Below are 26,147 nucleotides of genomic sequence, written 5' to 3' on the forward strand. Positions count from 1 at the left end.
AATTCGCGTAGATCAAGCGCCATCACGTCGAAAGCGTTTTTTTCTGATTTTAAAGCGCTGTGGTTGTCGCGCAGAATTTCATGTAAATAAACAATGTATTTTACACGCGTTGTATACGTCGCTATGAGTCCCGTATCAAAAAGGACGCGTTGCGACGACTGCCGCCCTTTAATTGTTGGTACTCATCGTGACTGTGTCTGGGTACATATATTTACGCGCCGAGACCACCGTGAGGTTCGCTGATTACCTGCGGCCAGAGTGTCTGTGTTTCGATAATCGAAATGCGCCCTCACTCTCTACGTAGTGTATCTCGGTTGCTAAATGATCCATTGACCTTATAATCTCGGCCATCGGGCTCGTTCAGTGACAATAAATTACGAAATAAAGTCTGTGGTAGTCTTTATAATTATTAATGGTCTTAAAAAAAATTGCTGTAATAACTGATTATATATCAAATAAATAGACTTTTCTTTGTCTCAGTGCGGTTATATACCAACGAAGAAGCATAGCACTAAAAGTGTGCTTTGGCATCGTTGATGTTCGTAATGGAGATCCGCGTTTTCAACCTTTATTGAAGAAGTCGTCATCCTTGTTTGACCTATACCTTTACCATATGTCGCCGTAACTTTACTTGTCACAATCCGGAGTTCGTATTGCCCATCGATCACGACAAAATTGGTACGCGAGATTTGTTCCACAGTCATATCCGGAATTGAACAAGGTCAGTGTTTTCATTTTTATTGTGTCTATATAGTAATGTATACCGATGATTGGAAGTATTATGAACATCGTGCAACTTTAGCATTTGGTGTCAGTTCATTCCATGGTAGCGACATGTGGCGGTCGAGGGGGTTCTTCTACTGAGTACCCTTTTCACAAGTTGAAACCATTCTAAATGGTAGCGTAGTATCTGTTCATTAATAGCCATGTGTTGCTATGAACGATTGGTGCCAGGTAGGTGGACGTGACAGTGTTTATTAGCAAAGTCACTTACTAGTATTTCATACACCACCACAATTCACTCAAATGGTCACTTTACTGATAAAAGAACAAATTTGGCAATTAAAACTACCCATGCCCTATATAAAATAAAACAATCGACAGAAAGAGAAACTAACAGTAAAACATATATATATATATATATATATATATATATATATATATATCTTCACAGCCTGCATAAAGCCAACTTGGGGTATTGAAATTCTCACTTATGTGAACATTTTACAAGCAACTACTGGATGTGGATAAATTCACTGCAAATTTAGCATGTAGAGATGAGGTAGGAGAACTACCATTATTAACTTACATCAAAACTAATCTGTTGAAATACTACAAATTAAAAACCTTCCTGACTACAACCTGGTAAAACAAGCATTTCGTGAACAAAAAAACTTATCGTGGATTCTATCTGTGCAAAATTTATTGAAAGAAGAGAATCTACAAAGAAAAGAAGTTTTATCTTCATCAAATTGTAAAATTGTTTATAAAACATTTACAGAAAACTATAAATGTTAAATTTCCGGAAACAAAATATAAAGAAAATTGAAAATGTATGCAGAGTTCAAAAACAACTATAGTTTTAAACCTTACCTTTCTACATTAAATACCAAAGAAAGAATTATTATGTCTAAATTTAGAACAAGTAACCACAATTTAGCAATTAAGAAAGGAAGGCATACCCAGCCAAAGATGTCTTTAGAAAATAGTATTGTAAACAATGCTTGCTAAACAAGATTGAAGATGAATTATACTTTTTACTACTCTGCCTTAAATATTTAGACTGAAAAAAAAATCCTGACAGATATTGAATTACCAGCTAAAATCACTAATTCATCAAGAAACTTGAATATGTACCTAAAAACAGAGATGAGGAAATGATCAAAAGCACTGGAAGTTTTGTAAACAGGTGCTTCACCACATGAAATGAAATTGCATAATTTTTCTTTTAGTGCTACTTGTACTACTTTTTAGTTATTGTTACTCATATGTTTATTGCTAACAACTGATGAAATGTTCCTTTTCAAAAAATGCAATAAAATATTACTATTATTATTATTACACCAATTGTCAGCGCCAAAAAGAATCCAGTGCTCTCTGCTCAAAATATGACTAACCATGTACCTAGTATAATCCAGTAATAATGTACTTCTGAGAGATGCTGCGCTAATAAAAACAGATCTAAAGACCAAATGGTACAATTCAATGGAGTCACAACTAACAAACCGACCAAGCTCATATTCTAAAACTATTACAACTTTTACAGGTGCACAAATAAGACAGATAAATAACAGAAATAAATAATGACAATAGAAATAAATAGAAAGCAAGAATGAATTAAGAAATTTCAAATATGACATTAAACTAAAAAAAAATACCTTACCAAACTAGATAACATTGAATTACATTAACAATAAAGCACACAAAACCAAAAACTCCAATAGAAAAAAGGATTTGCGAATTACTTGTACATTATATTTTGTCCCATTTATAAGCAGCATAGACAACTGCTATAAAAAGAAGCTTAAAAATTCATACTAGGTTTTGTGAATCAAGCAGAGAAAACTAAATTTATTTTGATAATAAACGAAAAAGACATAAATACTGGAAAAAATTAATATATTTAAATGCAACTTATCTACAATGCTGTAACATCAAATCACTATGAAGAGAGAACAAGTTGAACTTGTAGCTCCGCTATCATTGAAGATGACCAAGCAGAGCTCATGGGTTGACTTGACCTGTCGTCTGTCCGTCGTCCGTTGCCCATCAACTTTTTTAAAAGCGGCTACTTCTCCCAAACCGTTAGCTAGATCACCTTGCTACTTATAGCACAGCTACCTGGGGTGGTCCCCTGTCAGATTTGTACATTTCATGACATCACATCCAAATTTCTATTTTTAGGGAATATTTTTGTCATTTTTGTTCAAAAATTTTGTCAACAACTGCTTGTCAGATTGCATTGAATTTTGGCATGAATGTTCTTGACATGGACTAGACTCTGACTTACTAATTTCATGAGACCATATGCAAGTGTCTATTTTTAGTAAATATTTTTTGTTTTTTGGCTCAGTTTTGCATATTATTGACTTCTTCTCCAAAACCGCCTGCCAGATTGCTTTAAGATTCGTAATATAGGCACATTTGTTCATTTTGTAAAGATATCTCTATTTTGTGAAAGTTATGAATTTTTTTGTAAAAATCCCCCCCCCCCCACTTTTCCCATAGGTTATTTATGGACTATGTATAATATATGGACTGTAATAGATAAGTGTATTGTTGGGTTCTCAACTACCTGGGCCAATGTTTTTTTAATATTGTTAAATTTCAGGTCAAGGTCATTTCAATGTTTATATGTTTGCTACTATTGGACAACTGTAACAGTTGTTTTTTTTTTTGCTTAGTTTCGCATGTTTTTGACTTCTTCTCCGGAACCACCTACCAGATTGCTTTGAGATTCATAATGTAGATATTGTAGATGATTTTTTTGTGATTATTTTTTATTTCACCTAAAAATATAATTGTTAATTTAGCCTTTTTAACTTGGTCCCAAAAACTACGGTAGCATAACTGTGAAAGAAATCCAGGCAGGCGACCCCCTGCATTGGAGTGAAAACCGGGGTGGAATCACTTCGGCGTTTATGCTAATAGACCATTTTCCGTTCACTTCTAGAATTACGTTTTATGCGTGGAATCGAACGTAAAAACAGGACAAACAAAGGTCATAGCGTCGTAGTGGAGTCAAACATCGCGTGGGATTCGACAAACACGAAAATATTTGGGGGGGGGGGCATTTCCATGCTTAATAATGTGCTGTACACATTTGATGATAGACAATTTTGATTAAGTGAGGGTATTCAAAAGCAATATTCCTCTGTCGAAGATCGGCCGGTCGATGTGAGCTACGAAATAAAGAAATTCGAGTTCAAAATCAAATCGTTTGATTTTTGTGGCAGACGTTCGACACGCGTCTTTCATGCATCTCGAGAGATCTCGCAGTTGAACGAAAAATCACTTATTAAAAGTTGTTGACTAGTATTTGCAACAAATCAGAGTGCAGCTGTATACATCATATCTTATCTATTTTAATGTACGTGACCTGTCACTTCTGAGGTCCCGGTGATTTTGAAAGACAACTTATATACATTAGACATTTAAATCGACTTGTTTTCAGTAAACATGGATGAAATTATCGCCTTTGCACTTTGAAAGTTAAAGTATCCATCTCTGCGATCGAATAAAATTAATCTTTAAAAGGTCATAATTACTGTCACACACCCATTCATGAATAATCAATGACATCATGAATAATTAATAGCAGTCAAATGCCCGCAGACGTGTCCCGTTGGGATTTCTTTTGTGGTCAAGTTAGTTTTCACAATCATGCTAAAAAGAAGTCTCGTCTTTGCCAATCAACTCTTTCCCATACGTTATAAATCTTGTTCTGACTGGCCATATCATACTCCACAATCTTTATTTCTTCAAACTGGTAATACCAGTTTCCTTTATGGTGCCAAACTTTATTAACATCACTCCACCCTATGTTTCCGATTCACAGTTTTTGACTGCCAGGTAGCTTGTTTCTTTAATTTTATTATATGCACCTTTTCAGTCCCTGTGTGGACGCAGTCAGAAAATGGTGACTTGTGTGTCTGTCAGTCTGTATATCTCAGACATGCCTGGATCAATTATATTCAAACTTCACAAATACATCCTGCATCATGATGGCCGAATGGCCACAATTTTTGTACTGAAATTAAGCATTTCTGGCATTCTGGAACCAGATCTTGTCTGTTTACACATGCATTTTGTTCAACCTTGGTACATACATTGGACATTATGGGACACGTCATTTTGTTTTTCAGATCGGATTCAAAATGGCCAACCGATGGTCATTTTGTTTAATCAATGTGGTTCCAGTGCCATATGACATGCTTTGGACAAGTACTTGTATGATAATCAGATACAAGATGACTGTCTCTGGTCAGACAGTTTATGGAAACACAATTATGTTTCTTAAATTATTTACATCAAATATTTGAGTGGAGTGATACAGTAACATTTACATTGTGTGTGTTTGAATTACTTCAGATTTACTGACCATTTTGGAAATATTATCATCAGTGTATGGTTTCTAGGCTTCATTTTATAATGGAGCTTGGTAACTAGATGGAGACAGACTGGAAGGCAGTACCAACACCATATGCTTCAGTGGTTTTTCACTAACACAATGAAAAACTATTTCAAAAGCAATTATTCTAGAGAGTGTAGATAGTGCCAGCTTGTTTTTTTTTTTTGTCTCGAAATTGCAAAAAATAAATAACAATGTTGCTTGATTAATTTATAGTCTGCCAATTCCCACATGGAATGTTGTGAAAATTTAAACTTTTTTGATCAAAAACTAGAAGCAATGTCACATTTTGTCTGTTTGGTTCAAAATTAAGAATGAATTCAGTGAGAATGACAAAAAATTTACCAAAATTTGAGTAGGAAAAAATTTGGCACTCAATGGTTTCATTGTTATAGTTATTTGGATTTGTATTTGTTTTTATTGTAACTCTTGAAATCAGATTTTATAACCCATGCTTATCAGTTTACTGCGAAAATATTGGTGGATCAATGTATTGGTGGACAGGCAGCTGTGCAGACCAGGTGGAAAATGGGAATGGACTGCGGTCCAGTTAAGAGCATGGTGAAGGGAATGTTTGTAGGGAGGAATACGCTGTACTCTCGACCTACGCTGTAAATGTAAGTGGGAAAGGAGGAACACTCGGCCCAGGGGACATGTAAATGGCGACCTGGGGGAGTTGGGGTCCTGGGTGCCAGGCAGCTGTGCAGCCCAGGTGGATGATGAGAATGGACTGCGGTCCAATGCAGAACAGGCACAAGGTGAATAAACACAAGAATACACAACGCAAGTTATGAAAACAATGTACTGAATCATATCGTGATTGTTAATGTTTTTTAAAAGCGAGCCACAAAAGCCAAACAGGTGTTTGGCCAAAAATAGATGAGTTACACGATTGACAATGCTTGGAATGCCTGTCTCAAAAGCTGTTCAGGTGTTTGAATGTAAACACGGTAGCAATTATTAGACCATCTACCAAGCGTTTGAATGAGGTGGTCGGGCAGATGGACACTTGCTGCAGTCGTAGCTGCTCCGATGCGAAATGAATGGCCGGCAAAAAGCTGGGGTTGCAGGCCCAGTCTGGTGAGGAGAGTGCGCAATGAAGTCGTAAACACATCACGGTTAAGCGGAGTTCTTTCAGGCAGCAAGAACAATGGGTCATTAGGTGTAGCATTCATACTTTTGCGAACAGAGAAGAATTGATGAAGTGTAGATGCTGGACATGACTGGTTGTGTGTAGGGAACAAATGAAGTTCGAACCCTCGTCGAAACTGGTCGGTCTTTGAAGTTTTTATACGAACTGATGCACAATCAACCTGTCCTGCAACCATGATGAAATTGACATCACCAACGCAAAGGTTAAGTTTGGGATTGAAGGTTCTTGCATTGCATGTCAGTTCGCTGCAGCGAAGAAAGCCAAAGAAGGCGAGCAGGAAAGCTGTTTCGAGCAAAAGGTCAAAATAAGGCCCGAAAACCCCATTACGAAGTAGGGCGCATAAGCCCTTTAAGATATCTCCAGTTATTGGCAAGCGTGGCCGAGTTGTGGAACCTTGCAGGCGGTGAATCCCTCGAAGCACGTGTTGGAGACGGAGGTATGGTTGACCTTGAGATGTTGTCAATGGGTTTGGGAGGCCTCCCACAATATAGTGATTTCTGATTCCCGCCAGGTAGACTTTGATTGTCATGAATTTGAGATGGAGAAATGTCGCACAGTGAGCGACAAAGTAGATCAGAATGTCCTCGGAAATTGGTGGGTGTGTAGTGGACCGACCCTGGATGCCAAACATGGCAGTGAATCGGAACCATGTACGTACTCCAGTAGAATATGTTCCGAGAGTCCTTGTCCTGAGTGATGCATGTTGACAAGCCGCCACTGCTTGATTTAGCCGAACATTACCACGGAGGGAATTTGGCATGGAGTTGCACTGGCTGTTGGGGCTGCCTCTCGAAATCATTGGGCCTGGAAACGAGAAAGAGAATCGGCAATCGTATTAATTTTCCCTGGAATATGCTCTGCATGAAACATAAAATCAAATGAAGCTGCAGTGATAACGAGGCGTCGCATAAGTTTCATGATGGCTGGTGATTTTGATCGACCCTTGTTGATGATATGAACTGTTGCCATGTTGTCGCAATTGAACAAAATTCGTTTACGACACCAGTAGTGGCCCCACAAAATAGAGGCAACGACGATTGGGTAGAGTTCTTGGAATGCAATTGATAGTTTGGGGTCGTCGAGTGTTAGCTCTGGGGACCAGCGTTCATGAAACCAAAGGCCGCGGAAAAAACCACCATGACCGATGCCACTGGCATCCGTATATAGTTGCAAGCCTGTTGCTGGTGTCAAATTGGCCTCAAGAAACATGGAAACCCCGTTCCATTCAGAGAGGAAACTGCGCCACATCAAGATATCTTGTTTACTCTCAGATGATATTGTGACATGGTGTTGTAATTTTTTGACCCCTTTTGACAATTCGATTAGGCGAGAAATGAAAGTACGTCCTGGTATGATGACTCGACAAGCAAAATTAAGGTGGCCAAGAAGACTCAAAAGTTCACGCTTGGTACAGGTTTTGCGAGTGAGAAAAGTATCGAGCAATTTGCGAATACGAACAAGTTTATCCTCGGGTAAGCGAGCTTGTATTTCAACAGTATCCAGAGTGATACCAAGATATTCAAGAACTGTTGATGGACCGACTGTCTTGTGTGGTGCTAAAGGGACCCCTAGGCGACGAAATATAAGTGTCAAGACCGCCATGGTGCGGTCTGCGTCAAAGGTAGGTGCATCAACTGTGAGGAAATCATCTAAGAGATGGAAGATAGTGTCGATGTGATAGTTGTTATGCGCAATCCAGCATATAGCAGAAGAAAGGTTGTCGAAGATCTTGGGGCTAGAACGTGATCCAAAGGGAAGACGAACAAAAAAGTAGAAATGTTTTTCCCAAGAAATTCCATAAAGGTGCCAAAGTGAAGGGTTGATAGGAATCAGTTTGAATGCATCCACAATATCGGTTTTACATAGCCATGCACCTTTCTCTTTCCTTTGAATAGCAGAAATGGCATCGTCGATTTTAACATATGACAATGAAAAATCATCTTTATCAATTAAATCATTGATGCTTGGTGTATCAATATTGTCACGTGGTGATGAAAGGTCAACAATTAATCGTTGTTTGTTTGAGTATTTTTTTTCCACGACACCAATAGGGCTACAACGATATACCGCAAATGGTGGTGTGGAAAAAGGTCCCATTAGGTAGCCTTTCTTGACTTCTGATGCAAGATGTTTAGAGACCACTTCAGGCTGACTGCGTGCTGAAAGAAGGTTGGGACATATAAATGAGGTTTTTGGTGGGTCCCTGATTCCTGTATCAAAACCATCTTTTAAGCCACTAATGAGGTATTCCACAAAAGACTGATCTGGGTGAGATAATAATTCTTGGGCAAGAATATCAACATTTATAGGTGTAGACACAAATGTAGGCAGTCAGGCTTTAGTTTGATTGTTCGGTGACTGGCATGTTCTGTGTGTTGCATTGTGGTCGGAAGAATGGCAAACGAGGCACACATGTACGTAAGAACAATTATTGCGTTTACAACCAGTCAAAGAATTAAAATTGTTGCAAATCTCTTTTCCTTAATATGAAACTCGCTTTCTTCCATTCCTGTCATGAGTTTGGGAAGGCTGTGCATTGTTGCCGTTAAAGTTTGGTTTTTTGCCTGTAGAAGACAACTGAAGACAAGCCTCCGTAGTATGAGTCACGCTGTTACAAATATTACACGTATTTGCCTGAATACCCGCGAAAATAGAGGTGAACAAAGTAGTGTCTCGATGTGACCAATCGACTTTCACATTGTGGTTCAAAAGCAGCGCAGCAGCCCTTGCCGAGAATGCACGATGGTATTCGTAAAACGCCAGTCCTTTAAAACCTCTAGACATATCAATAATGTCTCGTTGGTAAATGTCAAGTTCGATACGGCGATCTGCATAAACATCGCAGATTACATTTTTATAAATCGAAAATGCAAGAATGAATTCTTGAATTGTCAGAGCGCGAGTTAGCCTGCTGTCTTGAATCGGTTTCAAAGTATAAGCCTCATCGCCCACGACTATGTGACGGTGACCGTCAGTTTGAGTGTAGCCTGGAACGAGTAGACAAGCAAGATTAATGTCCTTACCTGCCAAAATATCACGGCGGATAGATGGCGACACCAGTTCAATACGAGGTAGTTGATCTGACGCTACTCCGCGAGATCCGAACACATTGCTGTGAGATGAAAAGTTCTCAGTGGGATGTGCGTCGATGGGGCTGCTATCGTGCTATTGTTGTCTGTGCGTCTCCTCATTAATTATTGCGGGAGCCTGTCCGATGTTGCGTGGCGGGTGATTTAAAGCGTGATCGGCAGAAACGATGTCATTTGTGGCGTTGCTTTCAACTATAGGATTATTTCCATGAGAGTGATTATGGTGGTAATGCGTTACTGGATTTTCGGGCGATAGGTTACGTACCACGGTATTTTGGGGTGCCGTAGATTGAGTCTGTTGTTGTTGAAACATTCGCGTCAAATTAGAAATAGATGACTGCACTTGGGCCTGAAATTCAGCAAACATATCCGTAGTAACAACTGCCGCACCGGGAGCCGAGGCTTGAACATTCTGGGCAGTAGAACTGTCCACATTTGGGCGAAGTTGAGTAATAACGCTTGCAGTATTATTCCTTTGTTCCGTTGCTAATTGATCCGGAGTTCTTGTTGCTGAACGCGTTACTGGCCGAACGTACGGTGTGATGTGTGAAGTAGCTGATTTCTTGCTGGGACGACCTCTTCTAGGCATTATGAAAGAAATTGATCTCGAGCGGGAGACAAAAGATTTGATTTAAATTGACGCAGACTGAATAGAGTAATAGCGAAATAGAGCCAGCGAAGTGTAGCAAACTATGAATGAATGGGGAACAAAGAAAATCTAAGAAAAGAAGTGACGCTACGTGTCGAGTGCAAAATAAAGACTGATTGGCTAAACAATGTTGACCAAAGGGACAACTCCCTGGTGGACAAAGGTCAAAGGTGACTGAAATCGAGGAGCATGTTGCTTAGTGCATTTACAAAAATAGATTTGACACTTTACAAATCTCCACTAAGATCTTTATGGTTTGTATCATCAATCAACCCATTGCCAACCTTTCTAAGTTTAAAAAGAGTGTTTTCTATTTTATCCACCCTCTTACAATTTGCTCATACTGTAGACTCTCTTGGTCCAAGGTTTTCCTTGATTTCTGTTTATTACCATTCAAAGGCAGATGTTTATTTTCAAAGCACAAGCACCATAAATCATCGTCTTTTTAGTCCCAGTTTGGACGCAGTCCGAAAATGGGGGACTTATGTTTTGACCTTCGTGTGTACGTACGTACGTACGTGCGTGCGTGTGTGTGTGTGGGTGTGCGTGTGTGCGTCTGCGCGTGCGTCTGGACCTGTATCTGAGTAATGCCTGGACCAATCACAATCAAACTTTACACATACGTCATATATGATATTATACATATGCACGTCAATTTGTTTCAGGATCTGATTCAAGATGGCCGAATAGCGGCCATTTTTGTGCTAAAAATCATCAAAATCAAGCATTTCTCCGGTGTTTACAGATGAATTTTGTTCAAACTTAGTATATACATTAGACATTATTAGACCTAGATGCACATCATTTTGTTTTACGATCTGATTCAAGATGGCCGAATGATGGCCATTTTTGTGCTGAAAAATCCTAAAAATCAAGCATTTCTCAGCTGTTTACAGATGGTTTTTGTTCAAACTTGGTATATACATTAGACATTATGGGACCTTGCTGCAAATAATTTTGTTTTTCAGATAAGATTCAAAATGGCCGACTGGCAGCCATTTTTTTTCAATGAATGTGGTTCTCGTGCCATATCTCTGACTTGCTTTCACTGATTATGTTCAAATTTTAAATATTCATTATACATCATGTCATAGATAAACAGATATATTGGTTTGACGATCCTATTCAAAATGGCTGAATGGTGGTCATTTTTGTGCCAAAATATCGTCAAATATCAAGCATTTCTGGCATTTATGGATGGATTTCGTTCAAACTTGGTACATACATTAGACATTATGGGTTTCTGATGCACCGCATTTTTTTTTCAGATTGGTTTCAAAATGGCTGACTGGCGGCCATTTTGTTTTAATGATTGGGCTTCTAGAGCCATATCTCTTAAATGTTTTGACTGATTATATTCAAATTTTATATATTCGTTATACATCATGTTATATATATATACATGTATTCAAAATGGCTGATTTTGAATGCTGTTCCAGAGCAATATCTCTCAATATGGACAAGTACTTGTTTGACGATCAGATACAAATGTCAATCATTTTAATGTTAAAAAATCGTATTCCTGACATGGTTATATTCCAGCTATATTACTATAAACAAAACTATATATCTTAAATTTAATAACTAACGGGGACTGTGCCATGCATGGCTTGTTTTTTTTATATGGCTATTTTAATGTGTTAACAAGATGGTAGATACATCCAGGCCCCATTAAATGTAATGTCTCCATTAGTTCAAATTTGATATATATTACCGCATACTGTATGTTTCAGGATGTTCTCATGCTAAAAAAAATATTGGCCATCTGTTCGCTAGGATTGCCCTTAAAATCACTTTTGTGTGTGTGTGTGTGTGATTTCCAGTGTTTTCACTTAAATTCTCCTGTGATTTTTTTTGGCTTGGCTGATTTCGCTCAAACTTGGCAAGTAGTTATTAGGAAAAATCTGAAGAAAAAAATTTGGCTCTCCAGTCCCATGGCAACAGCCAAAAAACTAATTTTTTGAATACCTTCGCGCCAAATGTATCTCACCCTACATTTCTTTGATTAAAAAGCATGGACGTAGCCCATTCTACTCTGCTTGAGTGTGGGCATAAATTTACTGTTTTATTTATGTTTATTTTCATTAGCGAGAAAATTTACCCGTAACTTTTCACCAGCATTGGCTTTTAACTCCTCTGTGATTTTTTTGGCTTGGCTGATTTTGTTTATACTTGACAGGCAGGTTGTACCGTCACTAATTGGAATATTTTCGCTCCAAATTTATTACCTCCTACCAGTCTTGTAATAGCAGTGTTCAAATGATCATGCTTTTGATGTGCACTGAGATCACCGGCCCCAAAATTGTTACACTGTATCAACATAATCCCAACGCAACTTTGAACTTTGAATGAACTGAAAATGCTGCCTTCAATCTAGAAAATATCATTGCAAAACGTTTGGAAATAATAAATTTAACAGCAGAATACGTCCTAGCAATAAAATAAAGTGACTTCTAAAGACTGAATGTTTTTTGCAAACTTTGTATACGGTGCCCAGTTTTAGTTATAAACCGACGTTAGCTTCATGTTCATGTCCTACCATGGCAACAGCTGAAAGCATGTTGCTTGTATTTTGAGCGGAGCGGATCGCCAACCAGCCTACTGGCTTGTCTGATTTATTAGTGATATTGGATTCTTAGGTTTATGATAATTAATCAGCCTATGTGTGTTACATGATGTTGTTAGTGCATGTATGTATTTTATCAGGAAGACTGTGGTAGTGACTCCTGTGTACTTGCCAGGCATGCGGTAATTTCCCTTCTGAGAAACTTCTCTTAGATGGCGAAGAGAAGTTTTGTTATTTCTCTCTTGTGTTTCTGTCCTCAGTGCAAATATAACATCTGTCAGTTCCTTTGGCACAATCTTCTATTTGAAATGGATATAAATTTTGTTCCTGAATGAAATTTTCTACTCTCAGCATTATTTGGAAGCACATTAATTTGTATACCTATTTGTATCACTTGCTTCAATGACAGAAGTGTGTCTATTTTGATAATCCAGCGACCACTCCCGGTATATGTGCTTCTAATAATGTAAATACAATATGTTAAAAAGAATTCTGTATTTATAATGTATAGATGAGTATTGCAAGAAAAGTTTATAATCCAGACTTTTTCTTATAAGCACTACAGTCGTTACATAGCACTTGTTTGAGTTTCATATTAAGAAACAATATCCTAGGATATTCCACATGTTCTATATCCTCCCATGAGATCTATATCAAACAAGACATAGTGTGACAGCTGTAGTGCTTAAAATCAAATGGACATTTATTTTCATCAAAAGTTTTATTTATTAGCCCCCACCCAGGAGCTGGCTTCTAGTTTCTCCTTCGTCAGTTCGTCAGTCCATCCGGAGTGATTTCTCGGAGATGGCTGAACCGATTTTTTTGAAACTTGGTACAAAGACAAAGTGGTCAACTACATGTATACATGTGCACGTCAATTTATTTTCCAGATTCGCGGTCATTTTTAATGCTAAAATTCAGTCAAATTCGGTCCTTGTGTGTCCATCGTCATTTCTCGGAGATGGCAAAGGAACCATTCATACAGATGCACATTGTTTTACTTTTTTGAAATGATCAAATATGGTCGACTAGCAGCCATTTTAATTGTTAATCATGGCTTTTGTCTGTCCATTGATATTTCTCAGAGATGCCTTGACTGATTTCAATGATACTCGATACTAGCGGCCATTTTGAATGTCAAAATCCTGTAAAATTCAGTTTTTTGGATGTGTCCATCCATCATCATTTCACTGAGATGCCTAGATCGATTTTGCTGAGACTTGGTACAAAGACAGAGTGACCACTGGTACAGTTGCACATTGATTTATTTTTTCAAGGAATCAATTAATGAGCTCATTTGCATATTTAATTATTAATTTGAATTCTTGTTAATATCTTGTGAACTAATAATCCAAATCAAACTTGGTAGAGACTTGATTTGTCAATATAAGATATATGCTATGCAATATTGAGTTTCAATTTAATTAACAAGCTCATTTCCATATTTAATGAATTTTGAAAATTTGTTGATATCTTGTGAACTAATAGTTCAAATGAGACCAAAGTTGGTAGAGACTTTATTTGTCAATATACGATATGTGCTATGCAATATTGAGTTTCAACTTAACAAGCTCATTTGCATATTTAATTAATTTTGAATTTTTCTTAATATCTTGTGAACTAATTGTCCGAATGAGATCAAAGATGGTATAGACTCGCTTGATCTGTCAATATAAGATGTGTGCTATGCAATATTGACTTTCAACTTAATTGATGGGCACATTTGCTTACTAAATTAATTTTTAATTTTTTTTAATATCTTGTGAATTAGTCCAAATAGGACCATACTTGGTGTAGACTCACTTGATATGTCGATATAGGGTATGTGCCTTGTAATGTTGATTTTCAACCAAATCTTCTTACCTGATTTTATACATATACATTCAAGCTTTATAATTCATAGCCAACTATAATCACATCTGACAAATGGGGGCTGTGTCATCTTCAGATGACTTGTTAATTGGACAAATATATTATAAGCTTTCAAATACTGAAGTTGAAATAGCATAGAATATCATGTAAGTTGGTTAAAATGATGTTTTTCCTGTACGGGATCCAAATCAACAGCTTAATTAATAGTGTCATTGTCTGATTTGCACAGTTTCAATGAAGCCATGTCTGTTCCCATAAGCCAGTATGTTATCAAGTTAGGAAAAGCTGTATTTTACCCAAGTTTAATTAAATGATTTGATTAGGTGTGCCAAGAAGCCAGATCTAGTAAACAGCTTTCCAGTAACAACTCATATTAATTTCAAAATTTAAACCAATAGATTTTGTCATCTTGTATTCTCTCAAAGCTTAACTGATATTTAAGCATGACTTTATGTTGGCATGACAACAATTTTACATGTAAGTCACAAAATCAAAATTAAAAAAAAAATGCAAGTTTTACAGGCTTGGGCAACAGGGCTTTAAAAGATATGTTACAGAAAGTTGTTAAGCATTTTGCATTTATTTCCTGCTCGTGACACTCTGTCAAGATGCCATTTGGTCCCTGGAAGTCCCTAGATAAAATACATGTACATGTATGTGAAGGTTTCATTATCTGATTCAAACAGATTATATCATTTATTAGTAATTTGTTTGTTAGTTTGCGAATTTTGATTTTACAATCTGTCATTGAAAATTTTTTCTTTACTGTTCATTCAATTTCTATGTTCAGTTGTATTCCATTTGCAAGACAGTGGTCTGTTTTTCTTTTAATGTTTGATATGCACAACATTTGTATTAATAAGCTTTCTATTATATTCAAAGTACTCTGGATTTGAAAAGTTTTTACTAGCTCAATCTTACCTTGCTGCCATAAAAACAGCTTCAGTTTAAGATATAGGAAACTTCAAAACAAGCTTCAATATGCATGTACTGAACTTTTATAGATTTCTCGTCATGCCTGAATGTATATGGACATTAGCATTTAAGGTTTCTACAATAAAATACACAAGATGTATACATGTACAATTAATGCTATTTATAATGATAATCGTGGTAACGTGACTTCCTGTTGTAGGAGACTATCCTATATTATACTTTTCTGGCTCCTTATGTTCTTTCAGATGTCATAGCAGCAAATAAAATTCTGAATCAGTATTCAAGATAATTGCTTTCCGGGAAACTGGTGTTTTTGTATACTGCCAACATAGATTATCTAACTACATAACTGTTTGCTCATTGGTAAGATAGTATTTTGGAATACATGTCACGTTTTATGCATATGATCTGTCAAGTTTTATGCATGTGCAGATTACAAGTTCTGAAAACAGTAATGTAGCTGAAAATATACATAGTTGTGAAAATCAAAACCAAGGTTCATTTGGCTGGGTAAAGCTGAAAATATACGTAGCTGTGAAAATCAAAACCAAGGTTCATTTGGCTGGGTAAAGCTGAAAATTTACGTAGCTGTGAAAATCAAAACCAAGGTTAATTTGGCTGGGTATAGCTGAAAATATACATAGCTGTGAAAATCAAAACCAAGGTTCATTTGGCTGGGTAAAGCTGAAAATTTACGTAGCTGTGAAAATCAAAACCAAGGTTCATTTGGCTGGGTATAGCTGAAAATATACATTGTGCGTAGCTGTGAAAATCAAAACCAAGGTTCATTTGGCTGGGTATAGCTGAAAATATACCTAGCTGTGAAAATCAAAACCAAGGTTCATTTGGCTGGGTATAGCTGAAAATATACGTAGCTGTGAAAATCAAAACCAAGGTTCATTTGGCTGGGTAAAGCTGAAAATATACGTAGCTGTGAAAAACATAGTTGAACTCTGATGACCTTGCCCTTTGTTATATAATATAATTCCCTTTAACATAGTTTGTTTCAATATAAATATGCATTGTCATAATTAATTTTGAATACAAACAAGTTTTGGGGTTCAACCAACAGTGGGGAATCAGTCTACCGAATGTCCTTTAAAGATGTAAATATCTTACAAAAACATTGGTGCCTTATTTGTTTAATTATATTAAGGGACATAATTTCCAGCTTTATTCAAAGTAATTCAGATATTTTAGTATTAAAACAAATGCCTCATCACCAAAAAAAAAGTGCTGCATTTAGACGTGAATAGATTCATAAAACATGCAAGATAACAGAAAATCTTAGCTGGCTTTTGTTCAAGTATTTTGTATAGGTGTCTGTCAAAAATTAATGATTCACTGAGACAAATATGAAATGCCTCCTTGTGTGATTACTGTATTATATGAAAAGTAAAAAAAAAACACCCTTTATGAATAGTTATCATGTTGCAAGCTCTGCTTTGTATGCAAATCTTCAAACACTGCAATCTTTGAAGTGCGTTTTTAAACCAGTATTATAAAAACTCTATCATTCTGTTCTAATAGCTGAAACATATTCCTGTGAGTTTTCATTTGTCGAATGAAGTTTGTCTAATACAGAATACATATATTTTAGAACAATTTTCTTTTTAAAATGTGGATAAAATGTTTTGCTTTTTATGTATTTTTTATGTATTGTTTTTGATTTGATAACTTTGAACTAAACAGATTTTCTATTAGCTTCAGATCTTGATCAAAGTTTGGCACCCAGTTCATAGGAGTGCTTATATTGATTTTCTGACATCTTGTTTTCTGTAAAGATTATATTGGTCGGTTTGCAAATGTGTATCAGACTGTGCAATCTCTCCATGAGTTGGTTTGGAAACCCAGTATGGGATTCTGAGATACATTACCAAGGATATTATTACAAGATAAATCATTTGCTTCATTGAACACATACAACAATGCATATTTCCACTGAGATCAGTGATCTTTGATGTGTATCACCAGTGATCAGTCAAGTAGAAACAGTCAAAATATTTTATCAGATTTTCTCAATTTTTGCATGATATTTTCATACAGGACATCTGTTGTTCAAACTCAGGGAAGACTTTATACTGCTGAATAAGGTGACCAAGTTTGATAAAGTTTGGAATAGAATTAGTAAAGTTATTATGCACACAATAACAATTATTAACGACGACAACAACAACAACAACGGCGACGACGACGACGACAACGCCGGACAAAATTTTTCCCTTAATATACCTTTCCCTTCCAGATTTGTTCATTTCATGATGATATCTTCAATTCTCTAATTTTGATGAATATTTTTCTAATTTTTGGTAAAAAGTGATATTTTCGACTTCTTGTTAAAAACCAATAGTTCAATTGCTTTGATATTACATATATAGATACTACATGTAGACCTTTCTCAGGTTTGTTCATTTCGTGATGATATCTTCAATTCTCTAATTTTGGTGAATATTTTTGTCATTTTTGGTAAAAAGTGATATGTTCGACTTCTTGTTAAAAACTGTAAGTCCAATTGCTTTGATATTACATATATAGGTACTACATGTGGACCTCTCTCATATTTGTTCATTTTGTGATGATAACTTCAATTCTTTAATTTTGGTGAATATTTTTGTAATTTTTGGTAAAAAGTGATATTCTCGTCTTCTTGTTAAAAACCTAAAGTTCAATTGCTTTGATATTACATATATAGATACTACATGTAGACCTTTCTCAGATTTGTTCATTTCGTGATGATATCTTGAATTCTCTAATTTTGGTGAATATTTTTGTCATTTTTGGTAAAAAGTGATATTTTCGACTTCTTGTTAAAAACCAAAAGTTCAATTGCTTTGATATTACATATATAGATACTACATGTAGACCTTTCTCAGATTTGTTCATTTCGTGATGATATCTTCAATTCTCTAATTTTGATGAATATTTTTGTCATTTTTGATAGAAAGTGATATTTTCGACTTCTTGTTAAAAACTGTAGGTCCGATTGCTTTGATATTATACATATTGTTCATTTTCTAATAATGTCTTCAGTTTTTTAATTGAAATGTGCATTGCTAACAGCGGAGCTATTTCAGCCGATAGGCTGCTTGTTAATATTCATTATACATCATGTCACAGATATACGGATATATTGGTTTGATGATCTTTTTCAAAGTGTGCTATTTTTGTGCCATTTCTTGCATTTATGGATGGATTTTGTTCAAACTTATAACATACATTAGACATTACAGGTTCCTGATGCATGTCATTTTATTTTTCAGATTGGATTCAAAATAGCTGACTGGGCTTCTAGAGCCATATCTCCTAAATGCTTTGACTGATTATATTCAAATTTTATATATTCGTTATACATCATGTTATGTATATATATTTTATTTTTCAGATTGGATTCAAAATAGCTGACTGGGCTTCTAGAGCCATATCTCCTAAATGCTTTGACTGATTATATTCAAATTTTATATATTCGTTATACATCATGTTATATATATATATACATGTATTCAAAATGGCTAATTTTGAATGCTGTTCCAGAGCAATATCTCTCAATATGGACAAGTACTTGTTTGACAATCAGATACAAATGTCAATCATTTTAATGTTAAAAAAATCATATTACTGACATGGTTATTCCAGCTATATTACTATAAACATAACTATATATCTTAAATTTGATAACTATCGGGGACTGTGCCATGCATGGCTTGTTGATTTTTGACATGCCTGAACCACTCGCATTCAAACTTCACTTTTTATACATATTCACATTTCACGATTTCCAGACAAGTTCTAACCAAATTTGGTATGTACATGTACATTGTTAATTATGGGACCTTGACACACATCCTTTTGTTTTTCAGATCCCGGTGACCATTTTGTTTTAATGAATGTTGTTCTGGAGCCGTATTTCTGATAATGATATGCCCTGATTGTTCATGATCAGACTTCATATAGTTCCTAAATTAGATAATTCACGAGGACTATATAATGCAATTACTTGTTCTTCAGAATTCACTAATACTTCAATAATTTCAAGACCCCATAGTGACGCCAGAAAATTTTCTTGAATGAGTGCAGCTTTGACTAATTTACTTCTTTTGTGATTGTAAAAATATTCTATTCAAACTGTAAGAGAGATAGGGTTCTTCCTACCAGGGTGTGGAGTTTTTAATAATTTTAATAAAAGTTAAAATGGAGCATTCTATGGCTTCCTTGGGGCCAAAATTACTATCTGACAGGTCACAGTTGAAGACTGGCCACATGATCCTTGGACAATCAAAATTTTATGGTTGCCAGATGATCTGCTCCGCAGGGTAAGGGGATGCATGGCCATGGCATGAGACTGCTGCGCCCCTGTTCCCTTGTTTAAAAAAATCCCTGCATACCATACATGTAGACTTTAAAACATTGAATTAATCATTGGTAGCTTATCATATTTCAATGCTGTGTTTCCAAGCGACCCTAAAGGGGTATGACATATGGCAGCTGTTAACAATCCCATGTGATAAAACATGACAACTATTAAGAAGCATCACTGATTCTGTTCTTATTAACGCTGTTGTCTGCTTAGTTGTTGTTGGTCGTGGTCGTTGTTGGTGGTGACCTTTTTACTAATGATTACATGTAGAGCAGTTTTGTTTGTGAAATAGCATAATTTTTAGTCCCTGTTCAAACAAAGTTCGAAACAGCGTCTTATAAATATGTCTCTGTATATATGTCCCTCCATCCAGAGTCATATTTTAGAACCCTGTGGTTTTGTGGTTGATCTAAAATGGCAGCCATTTTGTTTTTTGGAAATGTGGTATCTTGCACATGCTTTGTCAGTTTTTGTTCAAATTTGTTACATTGTATTTGTTTGGATATATGTCCATGACGTTTCGTTTCCTGATTGGATCAAAGATTACATAATGGTTTCATCAAAATGTGAACTTAAACTCTGATGCAATTTTGAAAAGTGAACTCTGAATTCATTGGCGCAATATCATCTGGTAACAAACATGCTGTTCTCTGATTGGTCTGACTATTTGGTGTTAGGATTGAGTAGCCAATCATTAACAGCCTTGCGATTAACTTGACACTAGCTCTAGTTTTCTAATTGAATCAAACTTTTATCATGTTTTCAGTCTTGCTTTAAGATCAAAATTCGGAAGACTGAAATATAATTCAAATATAATTTTTACACAAATGACTAGTGTGGTGCAACATGAACCAAAAATAGAATGTGCTGGTGGGCATTTCACAGAAATCTTATAAGTTTGTTGCCTGTTAACTTGTAATAGGTTAGTTTTGTTTTCAGTGGTTGTTCCTGCCAAGTATATGTATTAAAATGAGAAAGTAATGGCAATTCTCCAGATCTGTCCACATAGTATATAAAAACAAGTTACAGTTTATAGGTGTATTAAAATTAAACACAATTTGTGAAATTTATTCATATGTTTGATATATTCAAATTAAAAGTGCTAAGGACTTCTACTCATAGATATTTCAGAGATTTATTCAGTTGTCAATAATATATTGAATGCATTCTGTACATTGTACTGGTATTGTGTACAGATTGCAGGCTTGGCTCCAATTGATAGCACGATAAAAATACAATAAAGTTGTGATTGCCTTTTGTGTTGGGCTCTGGTTTGTACTACCGTATACATGTACATGTACATTGTATTCTAAATGAACTTGCTTCATAAAATTACCTAACCTTTCATTGAACTGTGGTATACAAAAAAATTATAACTGCGCTTAACCAGTGACTTTCAACACATGAGTTTATGATTGATTGAAGAAACTATTATAATCATACTGAAAGGCTTATTCTCAGAAACTACTGGGAAGCTGTGTTCTTGTAATTAGTTATAAAACAGTTGATATCCACGCAATAGTACGACAGCAAGTAAAACTGCCAAACTTGAGCCTTGTATTTAGTGTATCTGATTTAGTGTAAAGTTGTAATGTCTAGTTTCATAAAGTAGCTGATCACATGTCAGCAATCCATTTTTGACTATCCTTTAGATCTGTAAATAACTTCTCCGCAACTGTTATTGACAATCCAGCATTCCATGTCCTTGCTTGCTAAGATTCAAATGGGAGAATCCAGCATTCCATGTCCTACTTTGCTAAGATCCAAATGGGACAATCCAGCATTCCATGTCCTATTTTGCTATGATTCAAATAGGACAATGAAGCATTCCATGTCCTACTTTGCTATGATTTAAATGGGACAATCCAGCATTCCATGTCCTACTTTGCTAAGATTCAAATGGGACAACCCAGTCGTACATGTACTACTTTGCTAAGATTCAAATGGGACAATCCAGTTTTCCATGTCCTACTTTGCTAAGATTCAAATGGGACAACCCAGTCTTACATGTACTACTTTGCTAAGATCCAAATGGGACAACCCAGCATTCCATATACTACTTTGCTAGGATCCATATTGGACAACCATGCATTCCATGTCCTACTTCGCTATGATTCAAATGGGACTATCCAGTTTTCCATGTCCTACTTTGCTAAGATTCAAATGGGACAACCCAGTCTTACATGTACTACTTTGCTGTGATTCAAATGGGACAATCCAGTTTTCCATGTCCTACTTTGCTAAGATTCAAATGGGACAACCCAGTCTTACATGTACTACTTTGCTGTGATTCAAATGGGACAATCCAGTTTTCCATGTCCTACTTTGCTAAGATTCAAATGGGACAACCCAGTCTTACATGTACTACTTTGCTAAGATTCAAATGGGACAATCCAGTTTTCCATGTCCTACTTTGCTAAGATTCAAATGGGACAACCCAGTCTTACATGTACTACTTTGCTAAGATTCAAATGGGACAACCCAGCATTCCATATACTACTTTGCTAGGATCCATATTGGACAACCATGCATTCCATGTCCTACTTCGCTATGATTCAAATGGGACTATCCAGCATTCCATGTCCTACTTTGTTATGATCGAAATGGGACAATCCACCATTCCATGTCCTACTTTGCTGTGATTCAAATGGGACAATCCAGTCTTACATGTACTACTTTGCTAAGATCCAAATGGGACAACCCAGCATTCTATGTCCTACTATGCTATGATTCAAATGGAACAATCCAGCATTCCTTGTCCTACTTTGCTAAAATCCAAATGGGACAATCCAGCATTCGATGTCCTATTTTGCTATGATTCAAATAGGACAATGAAGTATTCCTTGCCCTACTTTGCTATGATTCAAATGGGACAATCCAGCATTCTATGTCCTACTTTGCTAAGATTCAAATGGGACAACCCAGCATTCCATATACTACTTTCCTAGGATCCATATTGGACAACCATGCATTCCATGTCCTACTATGCTATGATTCAAATGGGACAATCCAGCATTCCATGTCCTACTTTGCTAAAATCCAAATGGGACAATCCAGCATTTGATGTCCTATTTTGCTATGATTCAAATAGGACAATGAAGCATTCCATGTCCTACTTTGCTATGATTCAAATGGGACAATCCAGCATTCCATGTCCTACTTTGCTAAGATTCAAATGGGACAACCCAGTCTTACATGTACTACTTTGCTAAGATTCAAATGGGACAATCCAGTTTTCCATGTCCTACTTTGCTAAGATTCAAATGGGACAACCCAGTCTTACATGTACTACTTTGCTAAGATTCAAATGGGACAATCCAGTTTTCCATGTCCTACTTTGCTAAGATTCAAATGGGACAACCCAGTCGTACATGTACTACTTTGCTAAGATCCAAATGGGACAACCCAGCATTCCATATACTACTTTGCTAGGATCCATATTGGACAACCATGCATTCCATGTCCTACTTCGCTATGATTCAAATGGGACTATCCAGCATTCCATGTCCTACTTTGTTATGATCGAAATGGGACAAACCACCATTCCATGTCCTACTTTGCTGTGATTCAAATGGGACAATCCAGTTTTCCATGTCCTACTTTGCTAAGATTCAAATGGGACAACCCAGTCGTACATGTACTACTTTGCTAAGATTCAAATGGGACAATCCAGTTTTCCATGTCCTACTTTGCTAAGATTCAAATGGGACAACCCAGTCTTACATGTACTACTTTGCTAAGATCCAAATGGGACAACCCAGCATTCCATATACTACTTTGCTAGGATCCATATTGGACAACCATGCATTCCATGTACTACTTCGCTATGATTCAAATGGGACTATCCAGCATTCCATGTCCTACTTTGTTATGATCGAAATGGGACAATCCACCATTCCATGTCCTACTTTGCTGTGATTCAAATGGGACAATCCAGTTTTCCATGTCCTACTTTGCTAAGATTCAAATGGGACAACCCAGTCTTACATGTACTACTTTGCTAAGATCCAAATGGGACAATCCACCATTCCATGTTCTACTTTGCTGTGATTCAAATGGGACAATCCAGTTTTCCATGTCCTACTTTGCTAAGATTCAAATGGGACAACCCAGTCTTACATGTACTACTTCGCTATGATTCAAATGGGATAACCCAGCATTCCATGTCCTACTTTGTTATGATCGAAATGGGACAATCCACCATTCCATGTCCTACTTTGCTGTGATTCAAATGGGACAATCCAGTTTTCCATGTTCTACTTTGCTAAGATTCAAATGGGACAACCCAGTCTTACATGTACTACTTTGCTAAGATTCAAATGGGACAATCCAGTTTTCCATGTCCTACTTTGCTAAGATTCAAATGGGACAACCCAGTCTTACATGTACTACTTTGCTAAGATTCAAATGGGACAATCCAGTTTTCCATGTCCTACTTTGCTAAGATTCAAATGGGACAACCCAGTCTACATGTACTGCTTTGTTATGATTCAAATGGGACTCTCCAGCATTCCATGTCCTACTTTGCTAAGATCCAAATGGGACAATCCAGCATTCCATGTCCTACTTTATTATGATTCAAATGGGACTCTCCAGCATTCCATGTCCTACTTTGTTATGATCGAAGTGAGACAGTCCAGCATTCCATGTCCTACTTTGCTATGATTCAAATGGGACTCTCCAGCATTCCATGTCCTACTTTGTTATGATTCAAATGGGACAAACCAGTCTTACATGTACTACTTTGCTAAGATTCAAATGGGACTATCCAGCATTCCATGTCTTACTTTGCTGTGATTCAAATGGGACAATCCAGTTTTCCATGTCCTACATGTACTTTGCTAAGATTCAAATGGGACAACCCAGTCGTACATGTACTACTTTGCTAAGATTCAAATGGGACAATCCAGTTTTCCATGTCCTACTTTGCTAAGATTCAAATGGGACAACCCAGTCGTACATGTACTACTTTGCTAAGATTCAAATGGGACAATCCAGTTTTCCATGTCCTACTTTGCTAAGATTCAAATGGGACAACCCAGTCTTACATGTACTACTTTGCTAAGATCCAAATGGGACAACCCAGCATTCCATATACTACTTTGCTAGGATCCATATTGGACAACCATGCATTCCATGTCCTACTTCGCTATGATTCAAATGGGACTATCCAGCATTCCATGTCCTACTTTGTTATGATCGAAATGGGACAATCCACCATTCCATGTCCTACTTTGCTGTGATTCAAATGGGACAATCCAGTTTTCCATGTCCTACTTTGCTAAGATTCAAATGGGACAACCCAGTCTTACATGTACTACTTTGCTAAGATCCAAATGGGACAATCCACCATTCCATGTTCTACTTTGCTGTGATTCAAATGGGACAATCCAGTTTTCCATGTCCTACTTTGCTAAGATTCAAATGGGACAACCCAGTCTTACATGTACTACTTTGCTAAGATTCAAATGGGACTCTCCAGCATTCCATGTCCTACTTTGTTATGATTCAAATGGGACTCTCCAGCATTCCATGTCCTACTTTGTTATGATCGAAATGGGACAGTCCAGCATTCCATGTCCTACTTAGCTATGATTCAAATGGGACTCTCCAGCATTCCATGTCCTACTTTGTTATGATCGAAATGGGACAGTCCAGCATTCCATGTCCTACTTTGCTAAGATTCAAATGGGACAATCCAGTTTTCCATGTCCTACTTTGCTAAGATTCAAATGGGACAACCCAGTCTACATGGAACTCTCCAGCATTCCATGTCCTACTTTGTTATGATTCAAATGGGATTTTCCAGCATTCCATGTCCTACTTTGCTGTGATTCAAATGGGACAACCCAGCATTCCATGTCTTACTTAGCGAAGATTCAAATGGGACTCTCGAGCATTCCATGTCCTACTTTGTTATGATCGAAATGGGACAGTCCAGCATTCCATGTCCTACTTTGCTGTGATTCAAATGGGACAACCCAGCATTCCATGTTCTACTTTGCTGTGATTCAAATGGGAAAACCCAGCATTTCATGTCCTACTTTGCTAAGATCCAATTGGGACAATCAAGCCTTGCATGTCCTACTTTGCTAAGATCCAAATGGGAAAATCCAGCATTTCATGCATGTGTGTTTGTGTGTATGCCTGTGTGTATGCCTGTGTGTGTGTGTGTGTGCGTGTGCGTGTGCGTGTGCGTGTGTGTGTGTGTGTGTGTGTGTGTGTGTGTGTGTGTGTGTGTGTGTGTGTGTGTGTGTGTGTGTGTGTGTGTGTGTGTGTGTGTGTGTGTGTGTGTGTGTGTGTGTGTGTGTGTGTGTGTGTGTGTGTGTGTGTGTGTGTGTGTGTGTGTGTGTGTGTGTGTGTGTGTGTGTGTGTGTGTGTGTGTGTGTGTGTGTGT

At 36.8% G+C, this 26,147-nt stretch overlaps 2 protein-coding genes across 4 annotated transcripts in view; one reads left to right on the plus strand and one right to left on the minus strand.

Moving 5' to 3' along the window:
* Positions 1–491: 491 nt before the first annotated feature.
* LOC102809252 (vitamin D3 receptor-like) overlaps positions 492–26,147 on the plus strand; it is a 128,985-nt gene continuing 103,329 nt past the window's right edge. For all 3 annotated transcript variants that reach the window (XM_085495693.1, XM_085495683.1, XM_085495697.1), the window contains exon 1: positions 492–721. The gene's annotated coding sequence lies outside the window, so the exon portion shown is untranslated. The remainder of the gene's footprint in view (positions 722–26,147) is intronic.
* Positions 6,016–7,886, minus strand: LOC102806017 (uncharacterized). Its single transcript, XM_006822026.3, has 2 exons — positions 7,303–7,886; positions 6,016–7,057 (listed from the first exon to the last, which is right to left on the minus strand). The coding sequence occupies exons 1-2, from the start codon at positions 7,884–7,886 to the stop codon at positions 6,016–6,018; spliced, it is 1,626 nt and encodes a 541-aa protein (XP_006822089.3).

This window comes from Saccoglossus kowalevskii, chromosome 2 (genome assembly GCF_978046115.1).
Source record: "Saccoglossus kowalevskii chromosome 2, keSacKowa6.1, whole genome shotgun sequence".
In the NCBI taxonomy this organism is placed as follows: Eukaryota; Metazoa; Hemichordata; class Enteropneusta; family Harrimaniidae; genus Saccoglossus; species Saccoglossus kowalevskii.